This window comes from Pongo pygmaeus, chromosome 1, assembly GCF_028885625.2.
Source record: "Pongo pygmaeus isolate AG05252 chromosome 1, NHGRI_mPonPyg2-v2.0_pri, whole genome shotgun sequence".
Classification (NCBI taxonomy): Eukaryota; Metazoa; Chordata; class Mammalia; order Primates; family Hominidae; genus Pongo; species Pongo pygmaeus.
In genome coordinates this window covers 168,166,189-168,184,273 of record NC_072373.2, presented here as the reverse complement: position 1 = coordinate 168,184,273, position 18,085 = coordinate 168,166,189, and the positions used below count along the sequence as shown (strand labels likewise).

The following is an 18,085-nucleotide window of genomic DNA, read 5'->3' as shown; positions in this document are numbered from 1 at the left end:
CAACCTCAGCCTCCCAAAGTGCTAGGATTATAGGCATGAGCCACCACACCCAGCCAGTGCTAAATTTCAGATTTGGTACTGAAAGGCTTGGGTCCTAATAAGTCTAAGGGCTAATCTTGTTCTTTTGCAGGAACCTTTAGGAAAGTTCTAAGCAAGGAGCTCAAGCTTTTATGCATTGTAATATCTTACTTATCTGGAAATTATTTTGACTTCTCAATTCTCCAAAACATAATACCTAAACCTGTTTTTAAAGAAAGATACTCAACCTAGGTCCATGCAGTAAAGACCTCTACTTTATTACTCATTTAGAAAGCTTAATAAATACACAATATTTCACTGTAGAACATATAGTTCTACTTAAGTTTAATGTTCCTTTTACCCTAAGTTATTAAATGCAACATGGAGGCAAAGCACAAGAGAGTACATGAGAATAAATATCTTCTTAAAGGAAAACAGTGGGGAAGGTGGCACAAATTAAGGAAATTCACATCAGAGGGAGAACCCTGTTGGAGAAACAGTGAGGGGGAAACCCATGGGCAGAAGGAAACATGGAATGAGTGAGTGCCGTTGGAGGGGGGAACATAGAATGAGGGGGGACAGCAGCCTGAGGGGGAAATGCCTCTGGAGGGGGGAACACGGAGTGAGGGGGCACAGCAGCCTGAGGGGGAAATGCCTCTGGAGGGGGGAACACAGAGTGAGGGGGGACAGAGGCCTGAGGGGGAAATGCCTCTGGAGGGGGGAACACAGAGTAGGGGGGGACAGAGGCCTGAGGGGGAAATGCCTCTGGAGGGGGGAACACAGAGTGAGGGGGGACAGCAGCCTGAGGTGGAAATGCCTCCGGAGGGGGGAACACAGAGTGAAGGGGGACAGAGGCCTGAGAGGGAAATGCCTCCGGAGGGGGGAACACAGAGTGACGGGGGACAGAGGCCTGAGGGGGAAATGCCTCTGAAGGGGGGAACACAGAATGAGGGGGGATAGCAGTTTGTAGGGGGAACGCAGATTGAGAGAGAAGCAGGCTTGTCGGTTCTTCCACAGATGCAAACGTCTCTAACTGTTCCTTAGGCACAGAGGACAAGGCTGCGGCCTCCCCGTCCTCTGGAGGGAGGATTTCTTCCCGCTTTTTCTTCAGGCCAGTGGCCTCCCTCACCTCAGGTGGGGGGATCTCTTCCTTCTCTTCCTTCAGGTCCATAGTCTCCTCCTCAGGTGGGGGGATTTTCTCCACCTCTTCCTTCAGTTTCACTGTCTCCTCTTCCTCGGATGAGGAGATTTTCTCCACCTCTTTCTTCAGGTCTGTGGCCTCCCCCTCTTTGGGTTGGGAGAGTTCCTTCTCTTCCTTCAGACCAGGGGTCTCCTCCACCTCAGGTCAGCAATTACTAAATATTTGATAATAAGAGTTGGGGAGGATGAGGAGAAACCAAGTAGTTCATTAAATGCCTAGTGAGACTTTAAGTAAACACAACCATTTGGCGACTTAGGAAGTTCTACTAACTTTAATGGTGATGCAATACCCATCAACAGCAATTCCAGATCTAGTTACCTGCCCTTAAACAACCACTCAAGATGTCTACAGCAGCACTGTGCCTAACAAGAAGGAGCATAAGTTTTCTGTTTGTTTGTTTGTTTTAGACAGAGTCTCACTCTGTCACCCAGGTTGGAATGCAGTGGCGCAATCTCAATTCACTGCAACCTCCACCTCCTGGGTTCAAGCGATTCTCTTGCCTCAGCCTCCCTAATAGCTGGGATTACAGGTGTGTGCCACCACGCCCAGCTAATTTTTGTATTTTTAGTAGAGATGGGTTTCACCACGTTGGCCAGGCTCATCACAAACTCCTGACCTCAGGTGATCCACCCGCCTCAGCCTCCCAAAGTGCTGGGATTACAGGTGTGAGCCACTGCACCCAGCCAAGAAGGAGCATAAGTTTAAAGGACCTGCAGGCATAAATTTAACCCACCTCCCCCGTGTTGGAGGGCCAGGGCACCAGCCACATTTCCAGGCCTCTGGGTCTTGCGGGACATGTGAGCAAAGTTTGCTGATCTGAGTAATGCAAAATGCAAGACCACAGCTGCAGATCTTAGGATTGGAGCTGGTCCCACCCAGGTGAAAGGACTCCAAACACTACAGCTCTGAAGCACATTCAAGTTACAGAGACTTTAATGCCTATCGTCCAGTTAAGGACCTCAAAGTTCCTGTGCCTTCCCCAGAAGGAATCCCTTTCCTTCCCCTCTCCCCTCTCCCCTCTGACCTGCATGTGTTCATATCTGCCTCCCACACTCGATGACATTGGCTGCAAGCTCTCTGGAGGGCAGGGAACTTTTGCTCCCCCTGGGTTTCCTCTGCCCCCATCTCTATTCTCAGAACCGTTCGCAGAAGTTTACACCGAGGAGTGTAAGATTTACTTTTAAAAAAGAGCAAACTGGCCGGGAACGGAGGCTCACACCTGTAATCCGAGTACTTTGGGAGGCCGAGGCAGGCGGATCACCTGAGGTCAGGAGTTCAAGACCAGCCTGGCCAAGATGGTGAAACCCTGTCTCTACTAAAAATACAAAAATTAGCCGGGTGTGGTGGCGGGCGCCTGTAGTCCCAGCTACTTGGGTGGCTGAGGCAGAGAATTGCTTGAATCCGGGAGGCAGAGGTTGCAGTGAGCCGAGATTGCGCCACTGCACTCCAGCCTGGGTGACACAGCGAGACTCCATCTCAAAAAAAGAAAGAGCAAACTTCTCATTAGACTCTTCGCCTTCCCCAAAGCACACAAACATCTCCCAGCCTTACCTCCGTGTTGTTCAGTCAGTCCCTGATGTTGATGGTGGAAGAGCTCTTCAGTGGTGGGGCTGAACCAGCTCACAGACCATATCTCAAAGTTGAACTTATATGAACTCAAAGCTGAACACACCCTTTGGAGATCAGATTATCCCCTTTCACAAGTCAAAGCCCCAGGAAGGTTTAACTCTGCTGCCTATCAAGTTACTTGCCAATCACCTCTTAAGACAAGGGCTTGATGGGGATTTCTTAGAGTTTCCCTAAAGTCTAAAGTCATTCTTTTTTTGTTGTTGTTTTTTTTGAGACAGGGTCTCACTCTGTTGCCCAGCTGGAAGCCAGTGGCACATTCATGGTGCGCTGTAGCCTCAACCTCCCAGGCTCGGGTGATCATCCCACTTCAGCCTCCCAAATAGCTGGGGCTACAGTCATGCACCACCACGCCCAGCTAATTTTTTTATTTTTTGTAGAGTCAGGGTCTCACCATGTTGCTCAGGGTGGTCTCGAACTCCTGGGCTCATGTGATCTGCCTGCCTGGGCCTCCCAAAGTGTTAGGATTACAGGCATGAGCCACCTTGCCCAGCCTAAAGTCATTCTTAAGGTGACATATTTGTGCTCGCCTTGTCTTCCTGCAAAAGACCAAGCTGTCAGTGAAAGTCCTTCACGTTTCTTATTCAGCCCCTTGGATTCCACTTCTACAAAACAGGCAGAAGCCTGGACAACCCCAAGTGTCCTGGGCGGGTCTCTAAGATTCAGTATTATCAGTTTTTTTCGTTTTGGGGTGAAGGAGTGAGCAAAATGACTTCAGGTTTTAGAGGGATGTGAGTTTTTCCATAAGACGATGCTACAGAAGTGTTTCTATACTTTGCAGCTAGACTTTTTAAAAATTGATTTTTGGCCGAGCGCAGTGGCTCACGCCGGTAATCCCAGCACTTTGGGAGGCCGAGGCAGGCGGATTACTTGAGGTCAGGAGTTTGAGACCAGCCTGGCCAACATGGTGAAACCCCGTCTCTACTAAAAATACAAAAATTAGCTGGGAGTGGTGGCACGCGCCTGTAATCCTAGCTACTGGGGAGGCTGAGGCACAAGAATCACTTGAACCTGCGAGGCAGAGGTTGCAGTGAGCCGAGGTCATGTCACTGCACTCCAGCCTGGGCAACAGAGCGAGACACCATCTCAAAAAAAACAAATTGATTTTTACCCAAATAAAACTATGACTTTGGTTTTACCATTTGTATGGTGGATTTCTTGGACTCTTGAAAGGATAATCTCTTTCTAAAAGGCAATGAGCTGGTCTCTGTGGTTCACGCCTGTATTCCCAGCTACTGAGAAGGCTGAAGTGGGAGGATCACTTGAGTCCAGGAGTTCAAGGCTGCAGTGAGCTATGATTGCACCACTGCACTCCACCCTGGGTGAGAGAGCAAGACCCCATCTCTAAAAATAAAAGGTAGACAGCTTTCTTCCTAGAAAGGTAGGAAGGTTTCTAGGAAGTGGGGGTGGGGTGGTGGGTGTGTTCTGCCTCCCACACCTCAGGCTGTCTCCTTGCAGTACCCTGGAGAGTGAAGTACCCACTGGTGCCAAGCACATGCCATCATGATGGTCTTCTCTATTTGCATCTTCTTGTCCCACTGTCCCTCTGCTCCTCCCCTTCCCATGCTCCAAAAATAGCCTATAAACTCTGTTGCCTCACACGAGGTGATTTGCCTCACACCACAGACAGTTAGGAGTACAAGATTCTAGATTTGGATTTAAATCCTGGCTTTACCCCTTACCACCTGTGTGACTTAACCTCCCTGCTTCAGGTTCCTCATCTGTAATATGGAAATAATAGCAGCACCTACCTCTGTAGGGACTCAGAAGGATGCTTAAAGAAATACATAATGCAGCACCACCACGGCTGAATGTAAAATGAGCATAGCCAGGCTCATTGGCTCATGCCTGTAATCCCAGCACTTTGGGAGGCCAAGATGGCCAGATCACTTGAGGCCAGGAGTTCAAGACCAGCCTGGGCAACATGGTAAAACCCCATCTGTACTAAAAATACAAAAATTAGCCAGGCATGGTGGCATGCCCCTGTAATTCCAGCTACTTGGGAGGCTGAGGCACAAGAATTGCTTGAACCTGGGAGGTGGAGGTTACAGTGAGGTGAGATTGTGCCACTGCACTCCAGCCTGGGCAACAGAGTGAGACTCTGTCTCAAAAATAAACAAATACGGTGACTCACGCCTGTATTTTGGGAGGCCAGCACTTTGGGAGGCCAAGGCGGGTGGATCACCTGAGGTCAGGAGTTTGAGAACAGGCTGGCCAACATGGTGAAACCCCATCTCTACTAAAAATACAAAAAATTAGCTGGGCATGGTGACACACACCTGTAATACCAGCTACTTGGGAGGCTGAGGCAAGAGAATTGCTTGAACCTGGGAGGCAGAGGTTGCAGTGAGCCGAGATTGTGCCATTGCACTGCAGCCTGGGCAACAGAGCAAGACTCTGTCTCAAAACTAAATAATTAAATAAACAAATAAATAAAAATAAAATAAAATGAGCATAAAGTAAGTGCTCATTTTATATTCAGCCATGGTGATGCTGCATTATGTTGAATAAATGAGCGAGTAAAGGAAGGAGCAGGCTGCCGTCACATCTTGGCATTTGACGATACCTTAAAAAAAACACTATTTTAGTGACTTTCTTCCTCAGCCCCATATGGACAGTCTGTTTCATGGTCAGCTGACAACAGTACCCGTGTAACTTCCCACAAAGCATAGGACTCCCCTCCATTACATCCTGAATTGATTAATTTCAAGCCTCTATCTGAATGCTTGCTCCACTGAGGTGCTCATGTCCTAGCAAACTGTGCCATTCCATTCCATAACTGCCTTGTTACTTTTTCTTTTCTCCTTTAAGAACCCAACACCTATCTCCTTGCAACCTCCATCAGTCTCACCCTGCTCTGTGGAAATTCAGAAAATTGAGTCCCATAATCCCTATTCCTTATGACAGTTTTAGATTTGTTCATTCACTCCACAATTATTAAGCAATTTTTATGTGCTAGACACATTCGCATTGTGCTGAGGAGAAGCAGTCCTGATCCTCATGGATCCTGTGATTGGGTGGGAAATACAGTCAACATGCACATAGATACTAATCACCGTAATTTGTGAGAAATACTTGGAGAGTGCTCTGGAGAGGAAAACAGGAGAAATTAAACACGGATGGTCAAAGCAGGCTTGTAGAAGGGAAGTGACATTTAAGCTGATGCCAGGCACACTGGTTTGGGGGATGGGGGGAATTCCCCGCCTGCAGAGGGAACTGTGGAATGTGGGGTGGAGAGAGAGACGGGATTAGAGGAGTAGGCTATGGAGGAAACTTTATATGCATAATTAGAGAATCTGAATTTTATTCCAAGTCCAAAGGGAAAACACTACAAGGTTTTAAGCAGGGGAGTGCCGATACCCGTTTTATATTTGAAAAGGTAACTGGCTACTGTGTGGGAATGAGGTGAGACAAAGGTGAATGGGGATTCCAGCTAACAGGCACTTGATGATGAACTGAATTAGGATGGTCACCTGTAGATGGAAAGTAAACAGTTTTGAGAAGGATTTTGGAGGTAGAGTCCAGGGGACTTGATGGATTACCTACAGCAAGCAGGAGTGGAGGGATCAGATATTCAGAGAGCAATCAGCTATATGGCTGGCATCCTAGCATCCTTTCCAGTTAGACAGGCACCAGCCAGCACACCAGTATTTTCACTATTTTACCTAGTATATTTCTAACTTGGCATCTGGAGGTGCCATTTACTAAAATGAGGAAAACTAGAAGAAAAGTGAATTGAAGGAGATGAACTGTTAGATCAAAAGTTTGGATATTGTGTTAATTTTGATACATCTTTGAGATATTAAAATGCAGATGTCAACTTGGCAATTGGATATCACAGACTAAGCTGGGATTTTTTTTTTTTTTTTTTTTTTTTTTTTTTTTGAGACAGAGTCTCACTCTGTCACCCAGGCTGAAGTGCCATGGCTTGATCTCGGCTCACTGCAACCTCTGCCTCCTGGGTTCAAGTGATTCTCTTGCCTCAGCCTCCCAAGTAGCTGAGATTACAGGTGCCCACCACCACGCCCAGCTAATTTTTGTATATTTAGTAGAGACCAGGTTTCACCATGTTGGCCAGGCTGGTCTTGAACTCTTTACCTCAGGTGATCCAGCCCGCTCTGCCTCCCAAAGTGCTGGGATTACAGGCATGAGCCACCACGCTGGCCTAAGCTGGGATTGTGAGCACGTTGGGATGTAAAGCTGTGGGAATGTACATGCTGTCACTTGAGCCTGAGTGTGCAGGTGGATAATGGGCCCAGGACTGCACGATGAGAGATGAATGGAAGAAGAGCAAAGAGATGGAGAAACAGGCCCCCGCAGAAGGAAAGCCAGAAGAGTGTGGGTCATGGAAGTTTGGGTGGGAGATGGGGATGGAAGCTGGAGTGGGGTAGGTTTATAAAGATGGTGGACTCCAAGAGTAGGGAGGATAAAAGAGTTCATAGACAAGTTAACCTTCCAGTACACTTGCTGTGGAAGAGAGCAGAAAGCTGGTGCTAAGAGGAGAGACTTTTTGGGGCAGGGAGAAATCTATCATTTCCTTCTTTAATCTTTCATCCTAAATATTTCCCAATTCATTCCGTCATTCTTCATACAGTGGTATTTCCAGAAGATTCTATAACTTGGACATAGCAATGTTTTCCCCAGAATAGGATGCTTCACCCAAAATGTGTTCTCATTCTTCATACAGTGGTATTTCCAGAAGATTCTGTAACTTGGACATAGCAGTGTTTTCCCCAGAATAGGATGCTTCACCCAAAATGTGTTCTAGGGCAGGCCTATTTTCTTTCTTTTTCTGCTCTACTTAACAGATGAAGCTTAATTTAGCAGTTTAGGCAGCTGTGCCCTCTGTTGGCCTTTTCTGAAATTGCAATCAAGTCGAGCTTTGCATTGCTGGCAAAGTTCCCTCTGTATTTGTGCAGTGAGAATTATAACCTAGAAGCAGAGGTAACCAAGGAGCTCTTGAGAAAGTATCTCTGGTAACTAGTTGAGGTGGAAGACAACTCCAGGATAAGGAGGCAAAACCGACTTTTATGATTCCCTTTTAATAGATGAGGAAGCTGAAACTCACATACGGCATTGATAAGTGGCTGAAACTGAACTCTGGAACTCCATCCTGAGTCCTGTTATGGACTCCCAGAGCTATACTATATTTCTTCTAAATGCTTTAGAAAGTTATTTGCAAAAAAATATATATATTATTAGCAGAATACAAAGTGCCATTATTCTACTATACCTTTGTTTTTGTGTGTGTTTGTGGGTTTCTTTAGTTATTTTTATTTTACTTTATTTTATTTTATTTTTGAGACAGAGTTTTACTCTGGAGTGCAGTGATACGATCTCTGCTCATTGCAACCTCTGCCTCCCAAGTAGCTGGGACTCCAGGCATATGCCACCACACCGGCTAATTTCTTTTGTATTTTTAGTAGAGACAGAGTTTTGCCATGTTACCCAGGCTGGTCTTGAACTCCTGAGCTCAAGTGATCCGCCCACCTCGGCTTCCAAAAGTGCTGGGATTACAGGTGCGAGCCACCGTGCACAGCCTATTCTACTATACCTTTGTTTAGGACTATCTAAGAGGCAAATCTCAGAGAGTCAGAGATATTCATCCATTCTTTCATTCACCAGTTATTTACTGAGCACCTGCTATGTGCTAGGCACTCTTCTATGTGATGGGGAATACAGGAGTGAACAAAGCAGACAAACTTCCTGCCCTTACATTCTAATATGAAGTGATAGACAATAAATAAGATAAACAAGGTAAGATGTATGCAGTTCATTAGATAGTGATGGTGGTAAGAAGGAAACAGGCCAGGTAGGGTGGCTCACGCCTGTAATCCTCCTTACTTTTGGAGCCAATGTGGGAGGATTACTTGAGCCCAGGAGTTTAAGACCAGCCTGAGCAACACAGTGAGACACTGTCGCTACAAAAAATAAAAAGTTAGCTGGGCATGGTGGTGCATGTCGGTAGTCCCAGCTACTTGGAGGATGAGGTGGGAGGATCTCTTGAGCCCAGGAGGTCAGTGCTGCAGTGAGCTGAGATCATACCACTGCACTCCAGCCTGGGTGACCCTGTCTCAAAAAATAAAGAAAAGCCAGGTGCAGTGGCTCATGCCTGTAATCTCAGCACTTTGGGAGGCCAAGGCGGGCAGATGACTTGAGGTCAGGAGTTTGAGACCAGCCTGGACAACATGGTAAAACCCGTCTCTGCCAAAAATACAAAAAAATTAGCCAGGCGTGATGGCATGTGCCTGTAATCCTAGCTACTTGGGACGCTAAGGCACGAGAATTGCTTGAACCCGGGAGGCAGAGGCTGCAGTGAGCCGAGATCGTGCCACTGCACTCCAGCCTGGGCGACATAGTGAGACTCTGTCTCAAAAATAAATAAACAAATAAATAAATGGAAGAAATAAATATTTAGAAGGAACCAGGAAGCAGGGAAGGGGAACATGAAACATGGAGCTGGGATGTTGGTGTGGAAAGGTTAGTTAGAGTGGCCAGGGAAGGTGGCTCAAAGGCCTCAGAGTAGTGACGAAGCCAACCACACAGATGCCAAATACAGAACGTGCCAGGCAGAAGGCACAGCGGTTAAAGTCCTGAGGTGGGGATGCATCTGGCATGTGAGAGAAACTGAGGAGGCCGGCACAATGGGGCAGAGAGAATGCCAAGGAAAATATTAGGGGAGAGGCAGAGATGTCACAGGGCACATCACTGCAGATGACCCTAGAGGTTATAGGAAGGACTTCAGTGGTGGTCCAAGAGAGTCGGGTTTCCTTTGGACAGTTTTAAGCAAAAGATTGGAATAATCTGCTCCATTGTAACAGAAACATCCTAGCCGCTATGGATGGAGGGGCTGAAGCGAGAACACCAGTGAGAAGGCAAGAAATAATTTCACAGAAAAACGAATAGAATTTTACTGGCCGCGGTGGCTCACGCCTGTAATCCCTGCACTCTGGGAGGCCGAGGCAGGCAGATCACCTCAGGTCAGAAGTTCGAGGCCAGTCTAACCAACATGGAGAAACCCCATCTCTACTAAAATACAAAAAAATTAGCCGGGCGTGGTGGCGGGTACCTGTAATCCCAGCTACTCAGGAGGCTGAGGCAGGAGACTCGCTTGAACCCGGGAGGCGGAGGTTGCGGTGAGCCGAGATCACACCATTGCGCTCCAGCCTGGGCAACAAGAACCAAACTCCATCTCAAAAATATAAATAAAAATAAATAAATAAATTTTAAAAAAAGAAAAACCAATAGAATTTCATGAGGATGGAATGTGAGTTGTGAGAGACAGAGATAAGCCAAGGATGACACCATCCTTGAAACTGGAAAAATCAAGCTGCAGTTGCCCAAGATGAAGAAGGCTCCAGGAGCAAAGGTTGCAGGGAGCAAAGCCTCCATTTTAGACATGTTAGCTTTGAGATTCCTGGAGACGTCCCACAGATGTCTATGGACCCAGTAACAACTGGATCCATATATCCAGTCACCCACTGGATAGATGGATCTGGTGTTAGGTAAGCATTGGAGCTAGAGGTATAGATTCAGGGATTATCATCACTTAGATGGTGTTTACATTCATGAGATGGATGGGATGGGATATGGGATGGGATGGAATGGGAGACAATGGGATGGGATAATATGTTTAATGGAAAAGATAAGGAGCTCAAGGACTAAGCCCTGTGGCCCTCAGTTAGAGGTTTGAATGATAGAAGGAATGTCCAGAAGTGGTGGAAAATAAACTAGTGAATTGTGGTGTCATGGAAGCCAAACGAAGAAATGAAGAAAATAGTTTAAGGCCAGGCACAGGAGCACATGCCTATAATCCCAACACTTTGGGATATCGAGGCGGGCGGATCACTTGAGCTCAGATGTGGGAGACCAGCCTGAGCAACATGGCAAAAACTCCCTCTCTACAAATACAAAAAAATTAGCCAGGGCTGGGCGTGGTGGCTCACGCCTGTAATCCCAGCACTTTGGAAGGCCAAGGTGGGTGGATCACCTGAGGTCAGGAGTTCGAGACCAGCCTGGCCAACATGGTGAAACCCTGCCTCTACTAAAAATATAAAAATTAGGCCGGGCACAGTGGCTCACGCCTGTAATCCGAGCACTTTGGGAGGCCAAGGCAGGTGGATCACGAGGTCAAGAGATGGAGACCATCCTGGTCAACATGGTGAAACCCCATCTCTACTGAAAATACAAAAATTAGCTGGGCATAGTGGCACTCATTTATAGTCCCAGTTACTCGGGAGGCTGAGGCAGGAGAATCACTTGAACCCAGGAGGCAGAGGTTGTAGTGAGCCGAGATCGTGCCACTGCACTCCAGCCTGGTGACAGAGCGAGACTCCGACTCAAAAAAAAAAAAAAAAAAAAGCCAAGCATGGTGGTGGGTGCCTGTAATCCCAGTTACTCAGGAGGCTCAGGCAGGAGAATCACTTGAACCCAGGAGGCAGAGTTTGCAGTGTGCTGAGATTGCACCATTGCACTCCAGCCTAGGTGACAAGAGTGAAACTCTGTCTCAAAAAAAAAAAAAAAAATTAGCCGGGCCTGGTGGTGCATGCCTATGGTCCCAGCTACATGGGAGGCTGAGGTAGGAGGATTGCTTGAGCCTGGGAGGTCAAGGCTACAGAGAGCCCAAATCATGTCACTGCACTCCAACCTGAGCAACAGAGTGAGACCCTGTCTTAAAAAAAAAAAAAGTTTGAAAGAGAAAATAGTCCATTGTGTCAAATGGTCTAGATAAATTGAATAAGATTAGGATTGAGAACTGACCCTTGGATATAGCATGGTTTCTCTAATTCTCCCCTTCCTTGTAATGAAATACCTTGTTTTCACTTTTTCCCCAGGTTGTAGCAGATACCAATATAAGCGCCATAGCAGCTCAGCTTGAAAACATGTCTACAGGCTACCACCTTGGTTCGCCCACTGCTGAATACCATCCAGAAGACACAGAGTGAGTATTTCAGATGCAGAGGGCCTATTATGCATGTGGGCAAAGCTTGGAAGAACTTTTCCAGATACTCAAGTGCACTCTAAAGGAGAGGAGGCCAAAGCGCCTGTGACTTTTTCTAAATTCTAGGGAATCCTTATTTCTCACAAGGCTTAATTCCACCATATGAATTCTTGAAAGACCATTGTTGCAGGGCCTGCGCACATGCTGCACCTGGTCACTTTGACACAGTGCCTATGCCTGCTTCCCTAAGAAACCACGGATGTATAGCCCAGGTGCATGCTGCTTTATTGTGCAAGGAACCATGTTTCCTGAACTTCTGGACTAAAATCTTGTTCTGAGATGAAATCTTGTTATACTTGCTGACATGTTTCATTAAAACCAGTCATCGCAGTTAAAGTCGTTCATTAAAGCAGGGTTTCTCAAACTAGAATATGCGTAAGAGTAATCTAAGAGCCGGGCGCAGTGGCTTACGCCTGTAATCCCTGCATTTTGGGAGGCCGAGGCGGGTGGATCTCCTGAGGTCAGGAGTTCGAGACCAGCCTGGCCAACATGATGAAACCCTGTCTCTATTAAAAATACAAAAAATTAGCCAGGCGTAGTAGCGGGCATCTGTAATCCCAGCTACTCGGGAGGCTGAGGCAGGAGAATTGCTTGAACCTGGGAGGTGGAGGTTGCAGTGAGCCAAGATTGCACCACTACACTCCAGCCTGGGCAACAAGAGGGAAACGCCATCTCAAAAAAAAAAAAAAAAAAAAAAAAAGAGGAGTAATCTAGGGAGCATGTTTAAAGATGCTAATTCCCCAGGCCACATCCCAAAATTCTGACTAGGTGGTCTATGGTGGATTCCAGAAACCTGATGTTAACAAGTTTCCCAGAGTGATTCTGCTACAGATGGGCAAAGGATCTACACTTTGAGAAATGCTGCCTAAAGCTATTCCTCTCAGGTACCAGCAGTGCCTGGTCACTAGTAGGTGCTCAATAAATGTTTGTTGACAGATCTGGATGGTTCATTTGAAGGATCTCATGGTCATAGCCCGTCCCAACTTTTTCCTGGTAGTTCCCCACCTAAATGACATCTTTGAGTTTATTTTTCTTGAGGAAAGAATATTAAATTAAGCTCATTCTACCTTTTTCTCATTATAAAAGTAATACATGCACGCCATGAAAATATGACAACACATAGAAATATAACATTTTTCAAATTACGGTGGCCTTTTCCTTTAAAAAAAAAAATCAGAACCTTTATAGGAAGTACAGTGTACCTTTAGCATCCTTTGATGTGGCTATGGAAATACAGAGATCCCCTTGTAATCTTAATTCCTTTGCTATAATTCCATGGCCTCTGGCAGGCTGGGAACCACAGGCTTAAAGGAATTTAAAAATCACTCATAATCCCACCACTGCTAACACTGGGATTTTTTTTTTTTTTTTACTAGTCTTCTATATGAAAGTAAATTTAAACTAATTGGTTGAAAATGTTATGATATTGTGAGATCCATGGAGCCAAATTCCATCTGATGTTGCCAGTTGAGGAGAAGAGCCACACTCCTCCCTCTTCCCCTGAAAACACGCCCCTGAGTATAAATAGGCACAATTATAAGGGTCTTTAATGATTTGGTGGCCGCAGGAGGTAGCTCTAAAGCAATGGCTTTGGGCATCTAGATTCCCATTCCAGTATCTTTGGAAATGGGGGCTGTGTTTGAAAGAAGAAACATGAATCGAATTTTTATCCAGCCAGTGAGCTGTTACTGAGTGCTTGTAAGGCCACAAAGTGGGGAAAAGTAGAGCCTTATTCATGAGTCGTAATCATTCAGCTATAGGGGACAATTCATCAGTATCTCAACAGATATTTATTGAGCACCATTCTAAGGCCAGACACTTAGATACAAGTGCTAGGTCCTGAGGACTCAAACTTAGAAATGTAAGTAAAGATATTGTCCCAGTCCCCAAAGAGCTGCCAGAGAAGTGGAAAAACAGACCCATAAATCCATAGTTATAAAAGATAACTGTAGGAGAGCTAAATTCATTGAGAGAGGGTCCTGTGAAACCATGGATATGGGGCATAGCTCAGTTAAGGAGTGTAGTTGGAGAAGCTGATGCTTAAGCTTAAGAGAACTGGAGTCAGTTTTAAGAGAACTGGAGCCAGGCATAGTGGCGCATGCTTGTAATCCCAGCTACTTGGGAGGCTGAGGCGGGAGGATCACTTGAACCCAGGAGTTTGAGGCTGCAATGGGCTGCGATTGTGCTGCTGTACTCCAGCCTAGGAGACAGAACAAGACCCTGTCTCAAGAAAAAAAAAAAAAAGAATTGGAATAAGCAGATGGCATTCAAAATAGTTAAGTGTGGTGGCTCACTCCTGTAATCCCAGCACTTTGAGAGGCCAAGGCCTGGGCAACATGGTCAGACCCTGTGTTTCTAAAAAAACGTAAAGACAAACAAAACAGTTAAAAACAGTTAACAAGGCCGGGCGTGGTGGCTCACGCCTGTAATCCCAGCACTTTGGGAGGCCGAGGTGGGCAGATCTCCTAAGGTCAGGAGTTCAAGACCAGCCTGACGAACATGGAGAAACCCCATCTCTACTAAAAATACAAAATTAGCCGGGCATGGTGGCACATGCCTGTAATCCCAGCTACTCGGGAGGCTGAGGCAGGAGAATCACTTGAACCCGGGAGGCAGAGGTTGCGGTGAGCCGAGATCACACCATTGCACTCCAGCCTGAGCAACAAGAGCGGAACTCTGTCTCAATAAACAAAAAACAACAACAACAAAAAATCAGTTAACAAAATTTATGTAGCACAGATCGTCAGCAATAATTATGGATGTCTGCTGTAAACAAACAGTAAGTACATCAACAAACAACTGGTAACAATGTGAACCAGCTGAAAATCCTTTAATAAGCCCAGCAAAATTGGCCGGGCGCGGTGGCTCACGCCTGTAATCCCAGCACTTTGGGAGGCTGAGGCGGGCAGATCATGAGGTCAGGAGATCGAGACCATCCTGGCTAACATGGTGAAAAACCCTGTCTCTACTAAAAATACAAAAAATTAGCCAGAAGTGGTGGCGGGCGCCTGTAGTCCCAGCTACTCGGGAGGCTGAGGCAGGAGAATGGCGTGAACCCGGGAGGCGGAGCTTGCAGTGAGCCTGGGCGACAGAGCGAGACTCCGTCTCAGAAAAATAAATAAACCCAGCAAAATTGAGGAGGGAGAGAGGGAAGAATATTCTAGTTAAATAGAACAACACATGCTTGTGTTCCCATTTTGCAAATTTCTCTAAGTACATGAATGGCTGAGTTTATATGAGATGACTTTGCCTCTCAGACATGCATGTTGCCACAAAACAAAGGATGCTGCCAGTACACAAATATGAACTACCTATCATAAATAAGACAGGGTCTGAGTTTCTGCCTTTTGAGCAATAGCATTTGAGAATAAGAAATTGGCATCACCTAGGTTTAGATTAAGATTAAATTACTGGGAGCCCACATAGGTAATTTAATTTTTAGCCATGTTGTTTCTGAGAGAGAAGACTTCCACACTGGACAAAGCTTTGAAAAGCTAAATTTTACATTTGAAACAGATTTTCTTTCTCCATTTTGCTTCACCTTGGTTTCTCTCTTCTTTCCTGGATTTCAGTTCTCATCTACACAGTCATGATCCTGAGTTTCTGACAAGCACCACACATGGTGCTGGGAAGTCTCATATGACTAAGACAAAGAGGTCATAGTCTGGTAGAGGAAATGGATGGCTAAGTAATTACAATATGATACAGTCAGTGCCAAAATGGAAATTTGGACTCAATGCAGGGGAAGCACAGAAAAGGTTGTGGGACCCATCCTCCCAAGGGAGGCAGGAGAGCCTCACATTGGAAGTGAGTTTGGAGAATGAGCTCCTGCCTTAGGTGGAGGTGGCCAGGGCATGCAGGCAGAAAAGGAGCAGCAGTCTGGGTGCGGCAGCTCACACCTGGAATCCCAGCACTTTGGGAGGCATCAGGTGGATCACCTGAGGTCAGGAGTTCGAGACCAGCCTGGCCAACATGGCAAAACCTCATCTCTACTAAAAATACAAAACTTAGCTGGGCGTGGTAGTACACGTGTGTAATCCCAGCTACTAGGAGGCTAAGGCAGGAGAATCGCTTGAATCCGGGAGGTGGAGGTTGCAGTGAGCCAAGATTGTACCACTGCACTCCAGCCTGGGTGACAGAGCAAGACTGTCTCAAAAGAAAAAAAAACGGTAAAAGAAAAGGAGCAGCAGTTTCCTGAGCTGCGGGCTGCTGTTACCTGTTATGGATAAGAGTTCATGTGAAGACTGACAGTCTCCCACCACACTAGGAGACACGCTACCTCTGTCTCCATGCACATGCTTCAAGGATGTGACGACAGCTTCCTTCAGCTGTCAGCAGTAAGTTTAAAAGTTAAAAATTGGCTGGGTGCAGTGGCTCGTGCCTGTAATCCCAGCACTGTGGGAGGTCGAGGCAGGCAGATCACTTGAGGTCAGGAGTTCAAGACCAGCCTGGCCAACATGGTGAAACCCCATCTCTACTAAAAATACAAAAATTAGCCAGGTATGGTGTGCACCCGTAGTCCCAGCTCCGTCTCAAAAAAAGAAAAAAAAAAAGAGTTAAAAACTAAGCATATAGAAGAGTGCTTTGACAATTTCAGCATCATGACTTTATCTTTAATTAGAAATCAGTGAGTTTTATGAAAGAGAAACCTCTAAAACATCAAGAATATTGGTGATTAATTAGCATGACATGAGAAGTTTTAAAATAACTTTCTAGATTGCTTTCTGAGAGTTTGATCTGATAAACCAAACTTCATAGTTTTGCAGTATGAAAGTCTCTCTCAAATCTGTATTCTTCCAATAAAATGAAATTCCCTCTCAATATCTATTCTCGAATTAAACAGCATGCATTGTGTTTTCAGAACACCTCCACCTAAGATTATTACTTTGGAGAAAGGCTCTGAAGGATTGGGGTTTAGTATTGTAGGGGGTTATGGAAGTCCCCATGGAGACCTGCCAATTTATGTCAAGACTATATTTGCAAAGGTATATTTTCTTTTTTAATGTACTTTTTAAAAAAAATTAAACCTAGGTGAGATTTTTTTTAAGTGCCTTGCTTTGCTTTACTTTGGGTTAAACCTGGATGTGTGCATGTATGCTCATTTCATTTGAATCTTATAGGAAATTCTCACACAGGAATAGTGAGAGAAGAGTTCTTTTACAATGGCGGAGTCACAAGAAGTGCAGTTTTCTTTGGATTCTATGACAGAAGCAGATGCTCACAGATTTTGAGAGTGTCTTCTTTCAGCAACACCGCATAAGGAGTAGTGCCACTCTTTAGAAGGTGTCCTTGGAAGTATTGTTCTGAGCTAGAATAAAAAAAAGATTTGGCTTTCTTCTTGAAAATAACAGGCACCGGGGGGCTGAGGCAGAAAGGTTTGTGCTGTGCAAGCCTCGAATCAGTGCATTCTTTATTTTATTTTGTTTTTTGAGACGGAGTTTCGCTCTTGTCGCCCAGGCTGGAGTGCAATGGCGTGATCTCAGCTCACTGCAACCTCTGCCTCCCCGGGTTCAAGCAATTCTCCTGCCTTAGTAGCTAGGACTACAGGCGCATGCCACCACGCCTGGCTAATTTTTGTATTTTTGGTAGAGACGGGGTTTCACCATGTTGCCCAAGCTGGTCTCAAACTACTGAGCTCAGGCTATCCACCTGACTCGGCCATCCAAAGTGCTGGGATTATAGGTATATGCCACTGTGCCCAGCCTGAGTAATTATTTTTAACGTCACTGTGATTTTTTTAATTGGAATTTAATTTTTTAATAAATTTTGAAGATCTCTGAGAAGTATTTCAAATTGATATTACAATTTTTTTTTCTTCTTTGGTTTTATCATAGTCATTTGTTTATGAACAGATCTTGTTGAACTGCTTTGTTTTCCTAAAGAAGTAAAGGTCTTTGAGGCTGGGCATAGTGGCTCACGTCTGTAATCCCAACACTTTGGGAGCCTGAGGTGGGTGGATCACCTGAGTTCAAGACCAACCTAGTCAACATGGCAAAACCCATCTCTACTAAAAAAACACAAAAATTAGCCAGGCATGGTGGCACACGCCTGTGATCCCAGCTACTTGGGAGGCTGAGACATGAAAATCCTTTAAATCTGGGAGGCAGAGGTTGCCATGATCCCAGATGACGCCACTACACTGCAGCCTAGGCAACAGTGAGACTCCATCTCAAAAAAAAAAAAAAAAAAAGAGAGAGAGAGAGAGAAAGGTCTTTGAAAGGAGAAATAAGAAGGAATTT

General features: G+C 45.6%; 2 protein-coding genes across 10 annotated transcripts in view; one reads left to right on the top strand and one right to left on the bottom strand.

Annotated features, from left to right (window-relative positions):
- The window catches only part of PATJ (PATJ crumbs cell polarity complex component), a 424,767-nt gene that overhangs the window by 398,230 nt on the left and 8,452 nt on the right, over positions 1–18,085 (top strand). For 7 of the 9 annotated variants that reach the window (XM_054484672.2, XM_054484700.2, XM_054484656.2 and 4 more), the window contains 2 exons: positions 11,680–11,786; positions 16,708–16,831. In XM_054484672.2, coding sequence (XP_054340647.1) covers positions 11,680–11,786; positions 16,708–16,831 — 231 coding nt within the window. Of the gene's footprint in view, positions 1–11,679; positions 11,791–16,707; positions 16,832–18,085 lie in introns of those variants that run through there. The other 2 variants (XM_054484719.2, XM_054484729.1) reach the window with 2 other exon arrangements.
- On the bottom strand, positions 277–17,154 carry LOC129034906 (uncharacterized). Its single transcript, XM_054484743.1, has 2 exons — positions 17,069–17,154; positions 277–1,373 (listed from the first exon to the last, which is right to left on the bottom strand). Exon 2 carries the CDS (start codon positions 1,187–1,189, stop codon positions 485–487), a length of 705 nt encoding a protein of 234 aa, XP_054340718.1. The 5' UTR covers positions 1,190–1,373; positions 17,069–17,154; the 3' UTR covers positions 277–484.